Below are 19392 nucleotides of genomic sequence, written 5' to 3'. Positions count from 1 at the left end.
AAAGTATTATAAGAGTTGAAAAGGAAATTAGTGATACTGTACTTACCCCAGGAAAGAGATAAATATGTAAACCTGCAAGTCAACAAAAACCCTTGTAGCTTTATCTTTAATAAATGCTAATTTAGTATAACATTTGTAACTATGTAGGAAATTTGTTGGAAATGTGTAATATTAGCTTGGGAAAACACAACTTGACAACTAAATCAAAAAACATCTTTTCCTGAGTGTTGTTTTATATGTAGGTTACTTTTTTGCTTCCTCAGGAAAGTAATCCATGCAGAAAGCTTCCTTTCTTACTCCAAATACATAATTATGGTTAGTGGTAAGATTCGTTCACCAAACTACAGACCAAACTGAGATAAGCACGTAAAATTCATGTAATTCCAACTGTTTGTCCTGCTAGAAAGGTACCTGCTTTCTAGCACTGCCCAGCCATGTAGGTTCCCAAAAATCTGATGTCTCTGTTCTGACCTGGACTTTCAGCATTGTTGCCTGTGTGTGCTCAGAAGCGTCTGTTCTGGGAGACGGGCACCTTTTCCCCGTATAATGTGCCCTTGGTGCAGGAAAAATGGCTGGCGATGCTCTGGTGGCAGAGGTAGCCTTGTAGCTAGAGGGCAGAGCTATGGATCTGTTTTCTACTCTCAGGACTGTTTTGGGGAGTTTTAGTCTAACGATTACTGCCTTAAAATGCACATCTTGGAAAATATGGTCTGGGATTTTTCGAACGACTCATTTTTTACTGAATACCTTATGCAATGTCATTCTGTGCTGATGATAATTGCAGTCCTCAGTGTGTAGTGGTTCACCTTACTTCTGTGAAGCGCCCTTGATTCTATCAAAATAATGGCTGAATCTCGCAGACTGAAACAGCGCAGCAAAGATACACTCAAAGCAAAATTAATATTAGCTCAGTTAACGAAATAGCCTGTTGTGAATGATCCGCGGTAGTTAAGGACTGTTCAGTACTATGCAAGAAGCCTCTTTACCAAAATTCAGACACTTTTCCTATTCAAATCCAGCCAACACCAGGTATGTGGGGATTTCTCTGCTCCATCTCTTTTGAAATCTCCCCTCTTGCGTACTGATCCACCTTTTACCACGTGATAGAACTTCATCAAAATATCCATGATACTTAATGTTTGAGCCTCCTTCACATCTTGTGTCCTTTTACTCCTTTGCCCTCTACTCACAGCATTTGCAAATGACAGTCTGGGGGCTGATTTTCAGTGGCAAAGAGCACCTGCGTTGAAAGCTGCTGCTTGTCCTTCTGAAGAACAGCTGCATAGAAGAAAAGAAACGCTAGAGAGACTGCCTCAGAAGCTATAAACTTGCAGAAAACATGTGAGCAGTCCAAGCCTAAAGCCAGACAGCTTGTGAGACTTTCTCACCACTGTTTATGGTCCTGCAGGCCTTTAAGGTTTGCTTGGTCAGTGATTTTCCTGAATAGGAAGCTGACTTTACTACCTTTCTCCCAAAGGCTCAATCAAGACGATGCTATGTGGCCATTGCCTGGGGTCTCTGCCATACCAGTTCTTGACATTTAAGATACAAAGATTAAGCTGTCACTCTTACTGAATTTAATTCTTAACATTAGCATTTCTATTTTATGCTCTCTGCTGATGGGTGAGTGTGATATTCTTCCCCTACTGGCTCTCTGAAGTTGTTATAAATCAAGCAGAAAAAATATCCATAGCCTGGAGGAGAGTTGAGATCCAATTCCCCGAGAGTTCAGGGCTATTCCCCTCCCTCAGGTAGAAGGCAATGCTATGTAGATAACGGCTGTGCCCGTTTTACAAGTTATATTTTCCGTAAGTGATTCTCAGATGGAGTGCTAATTTCTGTAAGGTTGTCTTGCCCTCACCCTTCAGTAGTCATTCGCTCTGCACCAACCTTGTTCCTCAAGGTGTCCGCCAAGAGGCCCCATGAACTCTTCTACTTGTCTGCCTTTTTTTTCCACAGCCAAAAACCTCATTTTGTTGGAGTCAGTGTGAGAGCTGTCACTCGTGTGCCTTCCCTTTGCTCAAGAAGACTGTGCAATCCCAGTGGTATTCTGCTGGTAAAGCGAGGGTGAGGGGGGTAGCTGTCCCACAGATCAAATCGGAACTTTACAAAATACCCTCTCATATACTGTGTGGCAGGTTTGGTAAGTGTTACTGCTTCTTAACAGGTTTGGTGCACATCACATACAAAGCAGGTGTGCTCTTGCCATGTTTGGGAACTGTTCTGGCTTGTAGGTGATTTTTTTTTTTTTAGCCGTGTGATATAGATAGTTTCAGTGCATTCAGCTTCACTTCAAGGACTGCAGGCCCTTCAGTAGCCTTCAATATAAGTATTATTCAGCCCAGGATGGCAACCAGAGTAGCAGCAGACAAATTCCCTTCTACTTTATCTTTCAGACTTTTCGCGGTTGGATAGTCTAAGTTTACACCTGCAAGCATGGACTTTGTTTAGCGTAGAAAAACGCTGTTTATATGCCCTAGCTTGTATTCTGCATCCTTCCGTTCCATACAAGAAATGGTTCAACTTTGCATTAATTCCCGATTTGTGCAATGGTCCCAGACTATTCTTTGTCAAAATATACAAAGATTAAAGCTCCAGTTTGTTGAATGGATTTGTAAACCTTATGATAAGAAGTACGTGCTTTCAGCAGCTGGATATCTTTCTTTAAACAACTGTGTTCTTGATATGAGAGTGTTTTTATTTCCCCCTTCTGCACAAACAGTTTTTGTGACTCTGCCAAGCTATATCATGGAGTGCCATAATCTATATGAAACTGGTAGTGAAAGGAGATGGGGAGGGATGGGAGTGAAAATCTGTCCAGAGCCACCATGAATTCATAAACTCTCCCTCCCACTCTACTGATTGATGTATTTTGAACTATTTAGGCCTTGACTTCTAGAGATACCAAGCACACAACTGAATTTGAAGCTAGTGAGCAGGAGTGGCAGATGTTCAATACCCAAAATCCATCCTTTAAATAAATGCTTTGTATTGTTTTAGTCATGATAGATCCTATTTTTTTTCTGAGGTACTGAGAGCGGAGTTACAGCTTAAATCCATAACGTGCCAATACAGTCAATACAGATTAGGGCTTCTTAGATGGTTGGAGTGTGACGTTACATCTCGTTACTGCATAAACGTCTTTAAAATAAGGATATAATTAAAAATGTTCAGTAACATCAGTAGTTTGTTTTTAGTGATTTATCATGGATGATCAAAACTAACAAGGGTTTTATCCAGATCCCACTAGGTCCAATGGAAAAAGATTACTTGTGGGTTAAATGTACTCTGAGCTGATCCCAGAAGTATCAGAGGAAAGATGTCTGTTTATCATAGTTTATAAGCTAAGGAAGGAACGACTCTCATATTTATGCTTATGGATTATTTAAACATCTTTACGGTAAATTGTGGACACGTTGCTTCATTCTGTTTTTAATTGATTTGATAAGCCTGATTCAAATACACTACTTCAAAAAAAACTAGTTAGGAAAAACAGTGCTTTGGCAGGTCAGTGAGATGTTTCCTTCTTTGGGGTAGGCACAGACCAAACAGGAATGTACCTTTTCATGCCATATGTATTTTTAGTTCTAGGTCTGGCTCCTAACACATGCAGGAACCTCAGTGTAATGCTGAATTGTTGCCTTTACAAATAGATGATGCAGATTGTTCAAACTGATAACATTCGGTGGTTCCTGAATCTGAGCTTTAGGTATGTGCAGTTTTACATTTCGTAATGCAGTACTGGGAAAAGCTGGTAACTCCAGTTTGTTGACCATTTTTAAAGCAACCACAGATGGAAAACAAAGAAATGTGATTGAAAGCTCCTTGCTCAGAGGTTAGGAAATACCAGATTCAATACAGTCCGAAAGTGTTTGATTTGAGCCTCTTGTGTACGTGCCCAGTCTGCTGTTACATGGCCACATAGCCATTTTTCTACCAAACCTTGTGTTTGTCCACTGTCCTAGTGTGTCCTTGTTGAATGATGCTGTCTTAACAAGCTGGTTGATATTTTGTATTATCTCATTGGCCACTTCTAAATGCCTTCCTTTGTTTAAAAAAAGTAAAAGTGAAGAGTGCTATGGAAGTTCTAAACCACAGACTCAGCTTTTTCTCACAGTTACCCGTGATCAGCCTCAGGTGAAAAAATATACATCACTGTCACCCTCCTGGCTTTCACCCAGGCAAAAGTCTCTTGTGTTGACTTAGAGTTACATGATCATTTTTAAAACAAAGGTAACTGAGAAAAAAAAAAAAAAAAAACCAAACAAATCAACCAAACAAAAACCTGCAACAAGCAAAACCCCATAACTGAAAGAAGATCTAAAGCATGTAGCGGAGGATTTTGGCAACGCTGCCGAGATGGACGTGCGTGTGTGACTCAGTTCCGCTGGTAATAGCTGCCTCAGTTATTTTCAAGAAAACCCTGCAGTTGCCAGTAGTGTGCGTATATATATATATATAAAAAATTTTTTTTTAAATCAAACTGTTCTGTTGATTTTCTTAATTACCTTGGTACACAGCTCATAGTTTTTTGCCTTCATTTATGTAGATTGAAATCTTTTCTCCCCATCTGGGGCGCTTGTATCAGCTGTAATCCAATTGTGATTAGAATCCTTCACGCTATTTTCAGTGACTGGTGTATATGTATCAAAGAGGAAGCTTGTGGCAGTGGTGCTGTGCTCCAGCAGCAGCGGAGCGGTTGTAGATACAAGTCCGTATCACTAAATAAGGTGTAGTGGGAATGAAAGAGAATAATGCTCTCAATGTTGTCTTGATCTGAGCATTAGCTTAAGGGCATTTGAGTTTTCTTTCTGTTCAACATGCACCATGTGTGCTGGGAAAGGATCGCAAGGCAACACGGGGGGAGTTAACTCGGTGATGAGAGATGTAGTATCTAACTGTGTTTTCAAAACACGAAGGTACTTTGTTCTACCCCAGCAGCTATTTCCTGCTCCTGCTCCAGGAAGGCGGTGCACAGCGGGGCTCGCATGCTGCTAACCTCGCCGCCTTTTGTTACAAACGCCGCGGAAAGTCTCTTTGACTTGTACGTCAAACTGGTGAAAGAACTTCACAACCGTAGCATTTTTGGAGGGTATATTTGTCTGAGAACGGGTTATCCAATGCCTACGTTATCTAATTGAAAATCACTGCCTATTAATTCAGAGCCATTTTAGGGTTCTGTTCCGAGGCTAGGTGTTTGCTGTTGACGTTGGAGAGAGGAGCACGTTTTGCACAGTGAAGTGTCCCATTCTGCTAGCTGTCAGGACCGCAGCTGAAGCACTGTAGCAGGATGTTCACCTATTTGTTTCAGGAAAAAAAAAAAAAAAAAAAAGAAACAAACCAGAACAATGCAAAGGGAAAGCACCAGCAAGAGAACAGTATGTTCTTTGTAATGCTTTTTCTTTGGGGACATCTATTGCTGGCAATAAGATTAAATCACTGAAACCTTCCCTGAAGCTACATCTGCCACTGCCTACATTTTCCAACCTCAGTAATAAACTAACATTTGCCATTGTTCGTTTCTTCTGGATTTCATTTCTTACAGATTTAACCAGCGCTATTTACCACAAGGCATTCAGTTCTTGCTTAAAGCTGAGATCTATGCCAAGTCCCTAAAAATATTCATAGCTCCAAAGAATCTGGTTTTAAATAATATCATAAAAAGTAGACGATATTAATACAATGGTTCACACTGAGTTCACATACTGCTGATGCCAATGTATAAAAGTGATGGAAGCCTAAGAAGCTCTAGACAAGACTACCCTGAAGTGGTGAACAAAATCCGTTTTACCTTTTCCCTAGCTATCTGTATTTTGATTATGGCAGTAATTTTCTTATCCCAAAATATTAAAAAAAAGTACATAAATCTGTGTTACAGTCTTGCTCATCCTGACATGGAGTGCTGTGCCTTTTTACTGCAGCGCAGTGGCCTGTGGGGTGGGTCACGGCTGCCAGTTTGTGAGTGTTTGGGAGGGAGGACTCACGCCACCCCCTTGTTCCCACAGGACGCCATAGTGATCCATGAAGTTTATGAAGAAGGGGCAGCAGCCCGAGATGGCAGGCTTTGGGCCGGCGATCAAATTCTGGAGGTAAATGAGTCTCTCAATGTACCTGCTCGCTTGTATCTTTGCCGTATATACTTGTGGTCGATGCAGTGTAGGTTTCTTGTAGGGGAAAGAGAGATCATGGAGTAGGATCCATACCTGAAGCTTCTTTTCTGTCACTAAGAACCTCCTGACAAATTCATATTTCCTTATGTATTCATATAAACTGAAGGTACAAATTGAGAATATATTAAATTTAATCGAGCAAGGCAGTTCTCGAATTACATAGTTCAGCTGTCATGTCCAATAGCTCAGTATTATTCATCTGTTTAATCTTTCATTCGGAAGCCTGAGCTACCGCCGCCACTCTGGTATCTCTGGGCTGCCTGCAACCCCAGTGCTGAGCTGGGCAAACACCGGGCGAGGAGGCGAGGGTGGCCGCGGCGTCGCTGCCAGCATCCCTGCTGAAAAACTCGCAGTGCCCGCCTGCGGCGTGGCTGGGGGAGCCACTGGCTCCTTCAGGCCACGCTTCATAAAACCGCCGAACGCACAGAATTATTTCTGTGAATAAATGTAGTGTTTTTCTCGCAGACAAGCATGGAAATTGAGGAGGGAAAGGGTTAAGAAAGAAGTGTTGGCCTGCAAATGAAACTTGCGTCAGGCAGGGGTTCAGCGCAGCTGCTTGCAGTGTCTCGCTGTCAGATCAGGACAAATTCCCAGCATGGCCATTAAGGCTTTGGTGTGTAGGGTTAGAAAAATAGCGAGGGGTACTTGGGGAGTTGTCTTTACAGCTCTTGCATTGAAAATATTTTTTTTAGCGTTAAGGCTGAATGTTGTTTTCGTTTTATAAATAACTGTGTATTAACAGAGCACAATAATTAGGGGATAAAAATGGGGAAGGTTAATTAATTCTTCTCTGGCCAAACAGGAAAGTGCTAATGTTTGTGTGCCATAATATTGTTATTATTTCAGCTTATAAAAGCTGTACTAATGAATCAAAAAGATGACTCTGAATTAGTTTCAGATTAGTATGATAAAGCACATGTAGATGCCTGTGTTGAGAAAAGAATACCGATGCAGTATATAAATAAATCAGTGCAGAATTAGTACAAAATAATATAATTACTATAGATTAGGCTTAATTATCTTAACGTAAAATTAAGTATGATTATAACTTTGCATATTTGGAAATACTGAGAAATATTTTCATTGCCTTAAAACTTATTATGTTGTGTAAGTGGATTACCATTGTATTGTTATTCAGTTACAGTTCATGCTACTTCCTAAAGAGACTTCAGAAATATTTAAGCACTGATATTTTTTGGTATTAAGAAATAAAAGATGATTTTGTCAACAGCATATTGGCAAACACCTTAAAGGCTATCTGTGGATCAGGCCTGGCAAAATTAGGAGATTAAGTTTCAAGTTGCAGTGGGTTTTTTTAATACTTCAGCATTCAGTCAGAACTTCTTGTTCTATCTGATATTACTAAAATGCTCAAACATTTTCAGGTTATCGTAAGAGAAGTGTAATTGAGTGCTCCAGGAGCGGTCTTGTGTGCCATCTATTGGAACAAAGAAAAATAACCATTTAATATGTCCTGCCTGAGCTTTGCCATTGGCATTTGCTAATGTTTCTTATTCCTTCTGTCTTCGGCTCGGCAGTGTTGTGAAGCCGGGGGAGAAGGAATCTGAGCAGTAAGAGATAGAGGAAGCTCAAAGGAACACATCCCACTTTGTCTAGTCGTAAGAAAGAAGCATTGTTTGAGGTTCCAGCATTTAAAAAGCGGAGAAGAACACCCACAGAACTTAGAAGCCAAAATGTTTTGATTATCGTGATTTACTCCAGGCAGTGGCACAAAGCACCAAACTTGCGCTCAGTAGGAGATCCAGGAGCTCGGCCCTCTGGAAATAGGAGCACTAAATTAGAGTGCCAAAGGGTGTCAATTTGACAAATTTGTCCTGTCACACAAGGGTAGGGTGTGATGAAAAGATCATTTATACATGTCATTTGGAAAGAAAACACTGATTATTTCAGGTGAACGGGATCGATCTGCGGAATGCCAGCCACGAAGAAGCTATCACTGCGCTGAGACAGACGCCCCATAAGGTGCAGTTGGTTGTTTATAGAGATGAAGCACATTACAAAGATGAAGAAAACTTAGAGATTTTCTATGTAGATATACAAAAGAAAACGGGCCGAGGACTAGGGCTCAGCATAGCTGGAAAACGGTAAGAGCATCTCTCTGATCGGACTGCGCTTCAAATGAGAACTATTTTGCTTTTTGATGTATGAACAACTGTAGCCATTAAATGGAATATAAAAGAAAGGAAAAACTGTGTGAGGAGCAGAGATTTGTATCTAAATATCTTCAAGGATGCCATGGGGCTGTGGTCGTGGCTCCTCTGTCAGAAGGAGGACAGACCAAAGGCTGCTGCTGCCCAGGAGAGTTCCCGGCGAGCGGCACAGCGCGGGCGTCCCGCTCGGAGTGAGGGCGGCCAAGGGGGCACGGGCAGAATCAGGAGCTCACTGGTCTGGTGGCTTCAGCGTAGCTTGGAGGCTCTAACCATGGCTTTTCTGATTTCAAACTGGGGGAGAAACCTTCCTGTTTCCAAATACCAGGATATGCCTTTGAAAAAGGATTTGTGAGTTAGATCTAGCTCCTACTCAGGTTCCAAGGGACTGATGTCAGTGGAAGAGAAGAGGCTGAGTTAGACCCAAACCCTGAACAGTATCCAAGGGACTGTACAACACCGTAGACCGTGTTCTGTGAGCACAGAGCAAAATCTGAGATACGGTGGTAGGTAACAGCTGCTTAATAAAATGTGACTTTTTATTGATGTATTCCTAAACCATTGCTATTAGATCATTCAAACCAGAGCACTGATAGATTTAATCTTTGTTTGCTAGAAGAGATTTACAGCATGACACTGGCGAGCACTTGTTCAGTGTTGGTGCGTAAGAGTCGTATGGTTCCTCTTCTGTATTGCCAACAAAAATTTATTTTCTCAATTACAAATCATCGTGTCATTATCCTGACTGCGTATGGTCAGTAAAGTTTCCGCAGCAGTTTTTTACAAGAGTGGCGACGTTTAACCCAGGTGTTGTGAGCAGATTGCAGGTTGGGTAATTAATTTAGCTTATGTAAATTACCCTACAGATGGTAATCGCAGTCACCAGCCCTCCCACGTTTGCTTCAGTGCAAAACTTTCTGTACTATTGCTAAGTGCTTCGCTTGTGGAGATTTCCACCTTAGAGGTAGCCCAACTTCTAAACTCGATTAAATGATACCCAGGTATAATTCCGGTTCTGAAGTGTTGTGTCCTTCAAGGTGAAGGATACCAAATGCCAAATCTTGGCATTGCAGCTGGCATCAGCTCGCACCATAGTGAGCCCCAGGAGCTGGGGCCAGCGCAGAGGGGTATGCAGCCTCTGGGAGGGGGCTCCCCTGCGAGGAGGCTGGACCTGATAAATAAATAAATACATTCCCCTCATCTGCCGGGCCTGCTGCTCTCATAAGCCTCGCTGCCCGCTGCAGGCAGACAGCCACAGAGCTGGATTTTCTGCCGCATAACTCATGTGCAAACTATAAAAGTCTTTTCTGCAGACTTCTCCCTGTTCTTCTGTTGGGGGCCTCCAGGCTTCTAGAAAAGAAACTGAGCTGAACCTTTAGGGGGAATATAGGAGAAAAAAAAAAAAATCTGAGGCTGCATAATTCATATCAGGCACATCAGGAGATAGTTTAACTCCATCTTAGACCGATCCTTGGCTTTACTCATACAAGTGGTATTTTTCATGAATCTTTATGGATCATGCAGGCAGAACTAGTGGTTCAAGGGGAAAGACAGCATTAAATATAGCCGAACATGCCTTGGTTTTAAAACTTGTGGATTTTTTATACTCAAACAGTTGAATGGGGTGTAAAACTAGTTCTTCCTCTGCTCACAGGTTTCTTTTAATGTCTCTTAAATGCAAGTAATCTAAATTGGTATCCCAAAGAATATTGGATTGTGTAATTAGCCATATGCTTCTTGCATTGTTAGAAATGGAAGTGGAGTGTTTATCTCTGACATTGTTAAAGGAGGAGCTGCAGACCTAGATGGAAGATTAATTCAAGGAGATCAGATTTTGTCTGTAAATGGAGAGGATATGAGAAATGCCTCACAAGAGACTGTTGCCACTATACTTAAGGTGAGTACGTAATACATTTTAAGATATTGAATTGCAGTTACTGACACTATGCAAGGTAATTATCCTGAAGTGCTATTTACACATACACAGGACAGCTTGAACTGATTACCAAGACAGGAATTTCATCTGAAATAACTTTAGGATATTCATTTAAAATCACTTCTCCATGTATATTTAGAAGTGAGATGATATGAAGTGGGAAAACAAAGGCACATGTAGTATTTAGGCATTTATTTGAAAATGCAACTGTATATTTCATACGTTAGAAAAATATTTGGAAACTTGAGAGGCATGCAAATCAGAAATGAAATAAAATGCCTTTGGCTTTGCTGTACTTAACCTGCAGCTATAAAATGGCAGCTTAAATCTGTTTCTGCACAGCTTTCCATCTTACGGGAGTGATTTTATACTCTGAAGTTGTACAGTCTGAGACAATTTGCTTTTTTCCATTATAAAAATCGTGTGGCTGCTTGAGCCAGAGGAGAGGGCAGGGGATGGCCTGGCTGCGAGTGCCTGACATTAGCTCCTCTGTACAGCTCCTGGGCCCAACAGCCTGTACCAAGGATGAAAGGACGAGTGGGAGCGATGCTGCAGACCCATTTCTATTCAAAACTGCATCTGGAGACAAGGGCTTTTTCCCTGCCATCACCACTAGTGTTTCTGCATGTGATTTCTTTCATTCTTGAAGGGAAAGGCTAATTATTTCCTTGCTTTTTCCATTCAAGGTTGGTACCTGGCCAAAACTTTACCTATATAAGAATTGGAAATTGGTGATATGAGGGTATATTATTAAGTTGAATACATATGTGTTAAATTCACCCTTTTCTGCAGCATTTTTCCTCTGAAGTGTTTATTATGAGTATAGTTTGTGGCAAACATCTGTTAAAGAGTTGGGGACCTTTTGTTTATTTTTATTGAGTAATTGGCCATCTACAATTTGCCAGTAGGAAGATTCATACTGACTTCAGCAACCAGGATAGACCTTCAGGATAAACCTAAATCCAGGGACAGGCACTTTTTGTATTGTCTAAATACAAATGTTAACGTTTTGAGCATTCCTTGTGGTTTTCTTCATAAAGTTGTGGTGCTGAATATAAACATAATTCTCTCCAGGAGAGCATGAAATATTATACGTCTACTTAAATGCTGTACATTGTGGTTTTTTTCCAAGTGTGCCCAAGGCCTAGTGCATCTTGAGCTTGGGAGATTGAGAGCTGGATCGTGGCTATCATCACGGAAAACATCCCAGAACAGTCAGGTTAGTGACAAATTCATGTGTCTAAAATGGAGCTGTGAAGAGCAGGGCACCGGGACAGTGCACAGGGTTGCACGTGAGGCTCAGTCCTTCCATAGACACTTACTGCTGAGGATGTGGAACAAAATACTTTATCACAATAATTTTCTGTACTGAACTGCAAAGTAACTATCACACTGAAACACTGATTAAGTAGAAGAGCTAGTTAATGTATTTTTTGGTTTAAGGAGTGTCTTCCTGAGACACACTGAAAATATGTAATATGTTTCCCAAATGATGGTGCCCAGAAATGTTTTTTTGACCTACAAAAAGTGCTGAATGTAATTTCTGCAGCTGTTTTGTCAATCAAAATGAGTTAATGAAACTGAACTGTATCTTTGCCTATCTTATGGCAGAACCACATGAGAGCTGCTTTGCTCTCAAAGAAAACACAGAGCAATTTCCTGCTTCAGTTGCTTTTTACCTGAAGCGAGGACAACAATTCGTTTTTCAATCAGTGCAGGGCTTTTCCCCTCTCCCTGCACCCCCAATCAGCTCAGACACTGATACAGTTCGTATTAAAGTCCGAGTATTGCAAGGGAGAAAAACAAGGCAAGATGACTTAGAAAACTTTTTTTAATGGATTTTCCTTCCAAAGACTGACTGCTTTGCCATTATATTTAAGTTGTCAATGTCCCCAAGAGAGACAAGCTGTGCTATTGCTATGGAGTGTTTTGCCCCTTCTCTGCCCAGGGGTAGCTGTCAGGGACCTGGGGGACATTGTTTGGGGGACGTTGCCCTCTCACACTGATGTGCGAGCAGGCAGGAGAGGCTGCACACTGGTGGGACCCAGCCCAGCCACCACAAGTGCTAAAAGAAGGGCTTGGCTTTGGAAATGGAAAGGAGGAGCCATAGGAGGCTTAGGAGGGCTGTAAGTTAAAACAGGAATGCTTTTAAGGAGGTCAGTAAGAGGGGAGGCTTGTCCTTGATATCGTGCGTGAACAACCCCAAAACAGTGCCAAAATCAGTCATGTGGTGTGATTTCTTAACTTTCTAAAGGCCAGCAGTGATCCAGCCTGCTGTCTGTGTGGTGAGGTGTGAGGAAGGGGCTAAAGAGCCCGCAGCCATGTGGGAACAGCTGGACTAAGCCCAGCTTTAAAAATAATGACTAAATGTCATTGGAGAAACATCTGCACTGCATGCAGCAGGCAAGGAGAAATGAAATAACAGAGGGAAATGATACTGATTGCAGTAAGTAGAGACAGTGGTCTTGGGTATTACTGGTTTTTGGTCATTGTATCAACAACTAGCTTAAGCAAGAGCAGTGTAATCAAAAAGTGATGGTTAAAAATTACCCACCTAGTTTTACTGTGTAAAACTCATAGCTGAAAGGGAAGCAAAATGCCATAGTATCTAACGTGATTCTAGGTAGAAAATCAGATCAAACAACGTCACAATGTCATCCCCCTTTCTTCATAGCATAAGAGGCTTTTGCAGAAACCTGGTAATTTCTGTATTTCTTTCAATACAAGAAATCTTAATTGCTGTTCTTAATGCAGAGTCATTTGAGAGTCTTCACTTCACTGCTCCTAAGTGACCTGGTGATTTTGAAAACTGAATAAATGTTTCTTAGCAAAACCGTTCCAAGAGTTATAAAGATATTGGCAGATAATACAGCAAATCAGCTTGAATGATTTGCACAACTGCGAGCGATGTTTTCGAAGCTGCTGGCCAAGAGCATCCAGAACTTTTGTCCTCACTTGGCTTTTTTCTTGATCCATTGCATACCTTTAAGGGTAGAAATCTAAGTCTTGTGGGGCAGGACAGTGATTTCTTTCACGCGCATTGCAAATTACGTTAACTGACCCATGAATTGGCAACTAGAGGTGGGAATTGTGCTCTGCCTGTTGTTCGTCACTGACAGCTGCACACTGGTCAGTTCAGATAAATGCTGCCAGAGCTTTTGATTCACCCACTAATGCATTTAGAGGGAGAAAGCTCTGCTGTGGATGGAGAAGTATAGACCAGATTTTTGTTTTCTGTAAGGCAGCTTAGTTGAAAAGGTCTGGCCCTCGGTGAAACCTGTTGTTCAGATGCACTTCCTAAATTGATAACGATGTTTCCTCGAGAGGCAGAGTCTGAAGATAAAGTCACATGTGGAGATAGGGAGAAGGAGGGCTGGAAATGGATGGCCAAGAATTGGTACCATGCACAAACAGCTATCTTGGGAGGCTCTCCCTTTTGTCAGCTGTAGTAGACCAGCGTCTCGTCCTGCACCTGGGATGTTACTCTGGAAATAAGAGTAGGTTCTTGGCCAAAGAAGCAGGGTCGATTACAGGAACTTTCAATTGGACAATATATTCAGCTAAAAGAGCAAAGCCTGTAGATTACTGCTGTGTAACGAGATGGGTGTCAGTGTTATCCCCAGCTTGTGTGAGAGGAGCTGTTACATGCCCTGCTGGGTGCCTCATGCACACCCGTTGTAGGGTGAGGTGCCTGCAGGGTGCATCGTGGGATGCCCACAAGCTTCAGCAGCAACCATCATCTCCCCTCCTTCTCGGGTTCATCTCCCCTTCTCCTCAAGTTCAGAGACACGCTGAGAATAAGCGAAGGAGGGGGTTAATCCTACTTCCTTATGGCCTCTAGGGCAGACCTGAACAACATCAGGTAAGGGAGTGAAGTGCAGTTGTGTCGTACTGTGAGCAGCTCTGTGGGTGTGCCCACAACTCTGGGACAGATTTGGGTAGGTTCCCCCTTTGGAAATGAAGTTGGAGGGGTTCGCACTTGCGTGGCCAATGTGGTATTTCCAGTCTGGTTGGCACAGAGCACAGCTGCGCCCGTATGCTGTGGGAACTGGTTTAAAGTTAACATTTGAGTTTGACTCACAGGTTTTGATCTATTTTTAACTTCAGGCGAGCCAACAGAGTGTCCACAGCCACTTCCACCCTGCGCTTGCTCCAGTCCTCTCTACCTTACAGAATTTTGTCAGCACGAAAAGATCTTCAGCAGATGTGTCTCAGAGAAACTCAGGTATAATCTGGGTGGCTGTCAGAATAGCTGTGTGTTATTTGCTTCATATTTGTGCTGCTTTAAAAGCAAAACTGAATACTTGGATCTGGTTTTCCTGCTCAGCCTCCCAGAAGACGTACCACTGATGTTATAAAGACCCAAACACTTTCCAGCAGATGACATTATTTTTACGTCTACTAGTAGAGTAATGGCTCCTCTATTTTAAGTGCAGAATTCCTGTGCCCTGCTATTCCCCGACGCCCTTGTCAGAGGCTTAGCACAGGCAAGGTTCTCGCATTAGAAACAGTTTTCTCAGGGAATAAAGCTGCCACCACTTCATTTATATCTTTGTTGCTCTTGAATGTATAAAGGGGTGTTTTGTAATGAGAAAGTCACAATGCCCAGTTTGCAATTTGCAGATTTAGCAAGTGCTAAATCTACAACCTGCCGTAGCTTGGGGAGAGCCTGCGCATTCGTGTGCTCTGACCTGCATCAGGTTGGTAACCTTTGCTCGCGTCTGACCGTGGGCAGAAGCAGAAGACGTTTTTTCTGCCAGCTTGCATGCACTGGAGGAGGCATGTGGCTTTCTGGGCAGCTTTCCTTGTGCCATTTTGAAGGGCCCTGCAGCACTGAGAGTACATGTCTGCATGCCCTGATTTGGCGTCCCCGGGGCTGTGTTTCCCGCTGCCGCAGACCTTGCAGCACCTTGGCAATCCTGCCCTGGGTACTCATAGCAGATATCTGCACAAGCACACGTGCGTGGCGCTGAGAAATACTGATACGTGTTATTAAGGATCGTTAACTTTTGAAAGAGACTAATTCTGCCTGCCTTTTAAAAGGTTCTTAAAATAGTTTAATTAAAGGTGATAGAATTAGGGGTGGGTACAGCAGAGCCCAGGACCTGACTACACCATCAGTTTGTTAGGCTGTTTAGTCCTAGTTCAAATGACTCCTTTGATGGGTCCCTTCTTTTTTTTTTTTCCTTTTTTTTGTTGTTGTTAATATTTTGAGTAGTTTTAAATGTCCTATGCCTAGATTCATGCCAGCCAGACATCCTGGTTGTCTATTATTTACTAATACAGCACAAATTAGAAGAGGAAATCAAAGGAACCTCAACAGTCACAGACCAGCCTTGTGCCCTACCCTTTGTGGTAGGGACACTGTGATTTATGAATAATAAGCCAATCTTTAATTGAGTGAAATGCACAATAGGGCTTTTCTTCAGGCCGGCAGAGTGCTGCTATTCAGTAGATTGTGGTGAGCAGCGTCTGTGCCACAATGGGCGTCACGGTGGCATCCGTCAGCCGGAGTGATTACATCCGTATTCATCTCTGGGTGAAACAGAAATCCCGTCCTCCTCACGTGAACAGCACTGCCTGGTTTGGCACAGGAAGGCTCCGCTTCTGCTCAGTGATAACTCTGACTAGGCAGCAAGGGACCATTGTCACCTGACAGTGTTATCTCTTAATTATATTATCTCTTAATTACAGAAGCTAATTGTTTGTTTCTTTATTAGTAGGAGCAGATATGGGCCCAAGGACTGTGGAGATAACAAGGGTCAGTGAGTTATTTTCTATCAATTCAAAAAGCTGACACCTTTAACTGAAGTTGTTAATTTTTGTAGCATTTCTCAGAAGTAAAATTGCATTATTTATGTTTGCAATAGGTTGTCGGATGTCTGCCTGTGTAATGGGACCTGCATGTGTGAGCATGCGTGTGTCTGTCAAACCTATACATTTTCTCCCTGTTCCATAAATCAAATGAATCAGTTATTGCTGTACCCTGAACATTGACCTCTACAAGTTGCTCCAGTTGCAAATGTTGTTTTGTTTTGCTTTGTTTTAGGGACCAAATGATGCACTTGGTATCAGTATAGCAGGAGGGAAGGGAAGTCCATTAGGAGATATTCCCATCTTCATTGCTATGATTCAAGCCAGTGGTGTGGCTGCACGTACCCAAAGACTCAGAGTGAGTACAAGGGGTCCTCAATATTTCCTATTTCATCTGCCATGTGTCCCACAGAGAAGGAGCCTCAAGCACTTCTGTATATGCCATCACTTTGGTAACCTCTCGTAGACTACTCTGCCTCTTTTTATATAAAAACAAAGCAAACAAACAAAAAAAACCAAACCTGAACTTCTCTTCCCTTTTATTATATTGCATCTTGGGATAATGGCAATTGTTGCCCACATTAGAAAAGTGACGTTAAGAGAAAGAACATAAATGCATTTGCAGTCATCATTGAATGTGTATGTTCATCCAGACCCAGGGAGGGCAGCAGCAGGCTCTCTGGAAACCACAGGCCTTTTGGGGACAGCAGTCTGGGCATCATTTAGAGCTCAAACCAGGTAGAAACCAAATTGCAAGTTCATTGTTTGATCTTAAGGCCCTTATAAAGAAATGCCAAAATAAGGCACTTAAATCAGACCCACAGGATATGTGGGTTTCCAGGAATGACCGTAGTGAACACTTCCAATTTTGGAGAGAGTTTCAAGGATTCATTAGTATTGAACTTATTATGCAGATACACAAGATTGCTTTGGCCCACGAGATTCATTAGTACATGCTGCTACATTGATGCCATGTCTCTAATAGAATTACATGATAGCACTAAGTGCCAGGGTCAAGATCATTTTTATGTATAAGAAGAAGAAATCATCTGGGTTAATTAGGTTAATATCAAAAGTGCCTGCTTTCCTATACTGCATTCAGCATGTGCATACGTAGTCTGTAAGAATATGAACTTGTCTGCATATACAGACATGAATGAATCCTTTCTGGATGGGAGGACAGCAGTGAAAATCTCACTCTCTCTGCTTGCAAATGGAAATAGTCAAATACAACCCATCTTTGTTTCTCTGATCGCATTGTTATTTTTTAAAAATCTGTATTGTACTTGCTCTGAAGAATGGTAAATGATCACTAGCAATGCAGAATTCTCACAAAAGGGATCCTGCAAAAGAGAAGCATGACTGTGCGGTGCCAAGTTCACAAGGAATTTTAAGTATTCTTAATTTTAATTTTCCTTAATGCTAGTAATTTTCCATTACTGTTGTACTTTTAGGTTGGAGATCGGATTGTCAGTATTAATGGGCAACCTTTGGATGGGCTGTCTCATGCAGATGCGGTTAATCTACTAAAGAATGCTTATGGGAGCATTATCCTGCAGGTATGGTGATAAATTGAACATGCAGCTGCATGAGGGTAGATAAATGGCATTCAGGAAAAAAAACCCTAAGCATCACTGGCACAAGGCATCACAGAATTGCAGGGTGCTTGCTGATGGGAATTACACAGAATGAAAGCAAGAAATAATTTTCATTCAAAAATTCTTTATTGCCATTCATACAGGCTGTGAGCATGATTATATAAAAGCATAACAAAGAGAACAAAATAACTTGTTGCTACACGTGATAAATCAACAAGCTTCCAAGGTTTTTTTGTAATCTGAAGTTAACTAGGAACAAGAAATTACGTGTGTGTGTATGTGCGCATGCCTGTAACTAGACTGTGACCAAACTGCCCACAGTCTTAATTTCCTTGTTCTTGAAAGGGGGAGAAGAAAGAAATGCTAGCAGCATTTAGTAAAAATGATAGCATCATCATTAAGACAGTGCTGCCTAGAATTGATTATTCTACAGGTAATGAATAATAACACTCCAGAGAGAAAACAGTGTTATCACTGCTGCATTTATATGCTAGCTAAAAGGAAGACATGTACTGCCACTTTGGTTCTAATTGCTGCTTGCCAGTATATTCATCTTTATTTTTATGTTTACACAAAGAAATGGAAAAAATACTTGCCAGAGAGAATTCAAAATACTTCTCATTTGCAGAATTATTGTAACAATTAGAAAACAAGCTTAAGACGTACCACTAAAATCTACTCTAATTTTCTTCATCATCAAGCATATTGGATTGGAACACATCTTGAGAGATTTTTGCAAGCTTCTTCCTTGCTTTACAACACAAATGTGACTATAAGAAATGGGGGGGAAGAGGGGGAAAAAAAAAAGGAAATTAAATTATAATAAACTTAGTTTTAGACTTGCTTATTCTTTGTTTTGTCTGTCCATGAACTGCTGACCTGGTAAGTGATGAGCCAGTTCCAGAGCAGATGGTGTATTTGTGTAGTTCCATTGAAGTCAAAGGAAATACACAGATATACACCAGCTGAGGATTTTCTGTTAAATTATAGTTATCATATTGTTACTAACGTTGAGTAATTTCACTTTTCATGTCAACAGTATTCCCTGAATAGAAAATGAAAGCTTGCTGTAGAACCCAAAATTGCTAATCTTGGAAGCTGTAATAGAGCGTATTCCACCTCATCATGTATTTAAAAATATTCCTGATGAAGCACGCTGTCAGTTGGTCGCTCGCATAAACAAAGAGGTTCTTCTAGAAATGTCTTTGGGTTTGTCAGATGATGGTTGTTCTTCTGCATTTTTGCTGTCTGGCTTAAAATGGGCATAGTACTTTTTACAGATGATACAGGTTTATTCTGTTAGAATCGTCTATTTTTCTCTATTAAAAATCTGTTATGTGAAGGTGGGATGTTATATTTTAATACCAGCAGGGAGTAGTGTTGAAGCCCTACCATAAGCATGGTGATGTGGTTACCTTACATGCTAACCACAGGTACTCCTCAATCACCGGATTGCTTTTTTTATTAAAACAATCTAAATGGAATAATCCTATCGCTGTGATAATCATGACTGATGTGTCATTAAGTAATTCTATTTATTATCAGGTTACACCACTTCATGGCAAACTGCTTTGAAAGGTCAGATAATTGCGTTCAGTGGTGTGGAAAGGCTTATTATCAGTACGTCCTGGGAAGGATGGTAAAGGAGTTTGCAAATGCTGTTTGCAAATGGGAGATTAGGGTCTCAGGGGAACAATCATCCCTTT

General features: G+C 41.5%; 1 protein-coding gene across 3 annotated transcripts in view; it reads left to right on the top strand.

The window, feature by feature from the left end:
• The window catches only part of PATJ (PATJ crumbs cell polarity complex component), a 160522-nt gene that overhangs the window by 133018 nt on the left and 8112 nt on the right, over nt 1-19392 (top strand). For all 3 annotated transcript variants that reach the window (XM_074875879.1, XM_074875878.1, XM_074875880.1), the window contains exons 35-42: nt 6006-6089; nt 8082-8275; nt 10088-10235; nt 11407-11493; nt 14382-14499; nt 15995-16035; nt 16324-16446; nt 17543-17647. In XM_074875879.1, coding sequence (XP_074731980.1) covers nt 6006-6089; nt 8082-8275; nt 10088-10235; nt 11407-11493; nt 14382-14499; nt 15995-16035; nt 16324-16446; nt 17543-17647 — 900 coding nt within the window. The remainder of the gene's footprint in view (nt 1-6005; nt 6090-8081; nt 8276-10087; nt 10236-11406; nt 11494-14381; nt 14500-15994; nt 16036-16323; nt 16447-17542; nt 17648-19392) is intronic.

Source organism: Strix uralensis, chromosome 8, assembly GCF_047716275.1.
Source record: "Strix uralensis isolate ZFMK-TIS-50842 chromosome 8, bStrUra1, whole genome shotgun sequence".
NCBI lineage: Eukaryota > Metazoa > Chordata > Aves > Strigiformes > Strigidae > Strix > Strix uralensis.
This window is presented reverse-complemented; position numbering and strand designations above follow the sequence as displayed.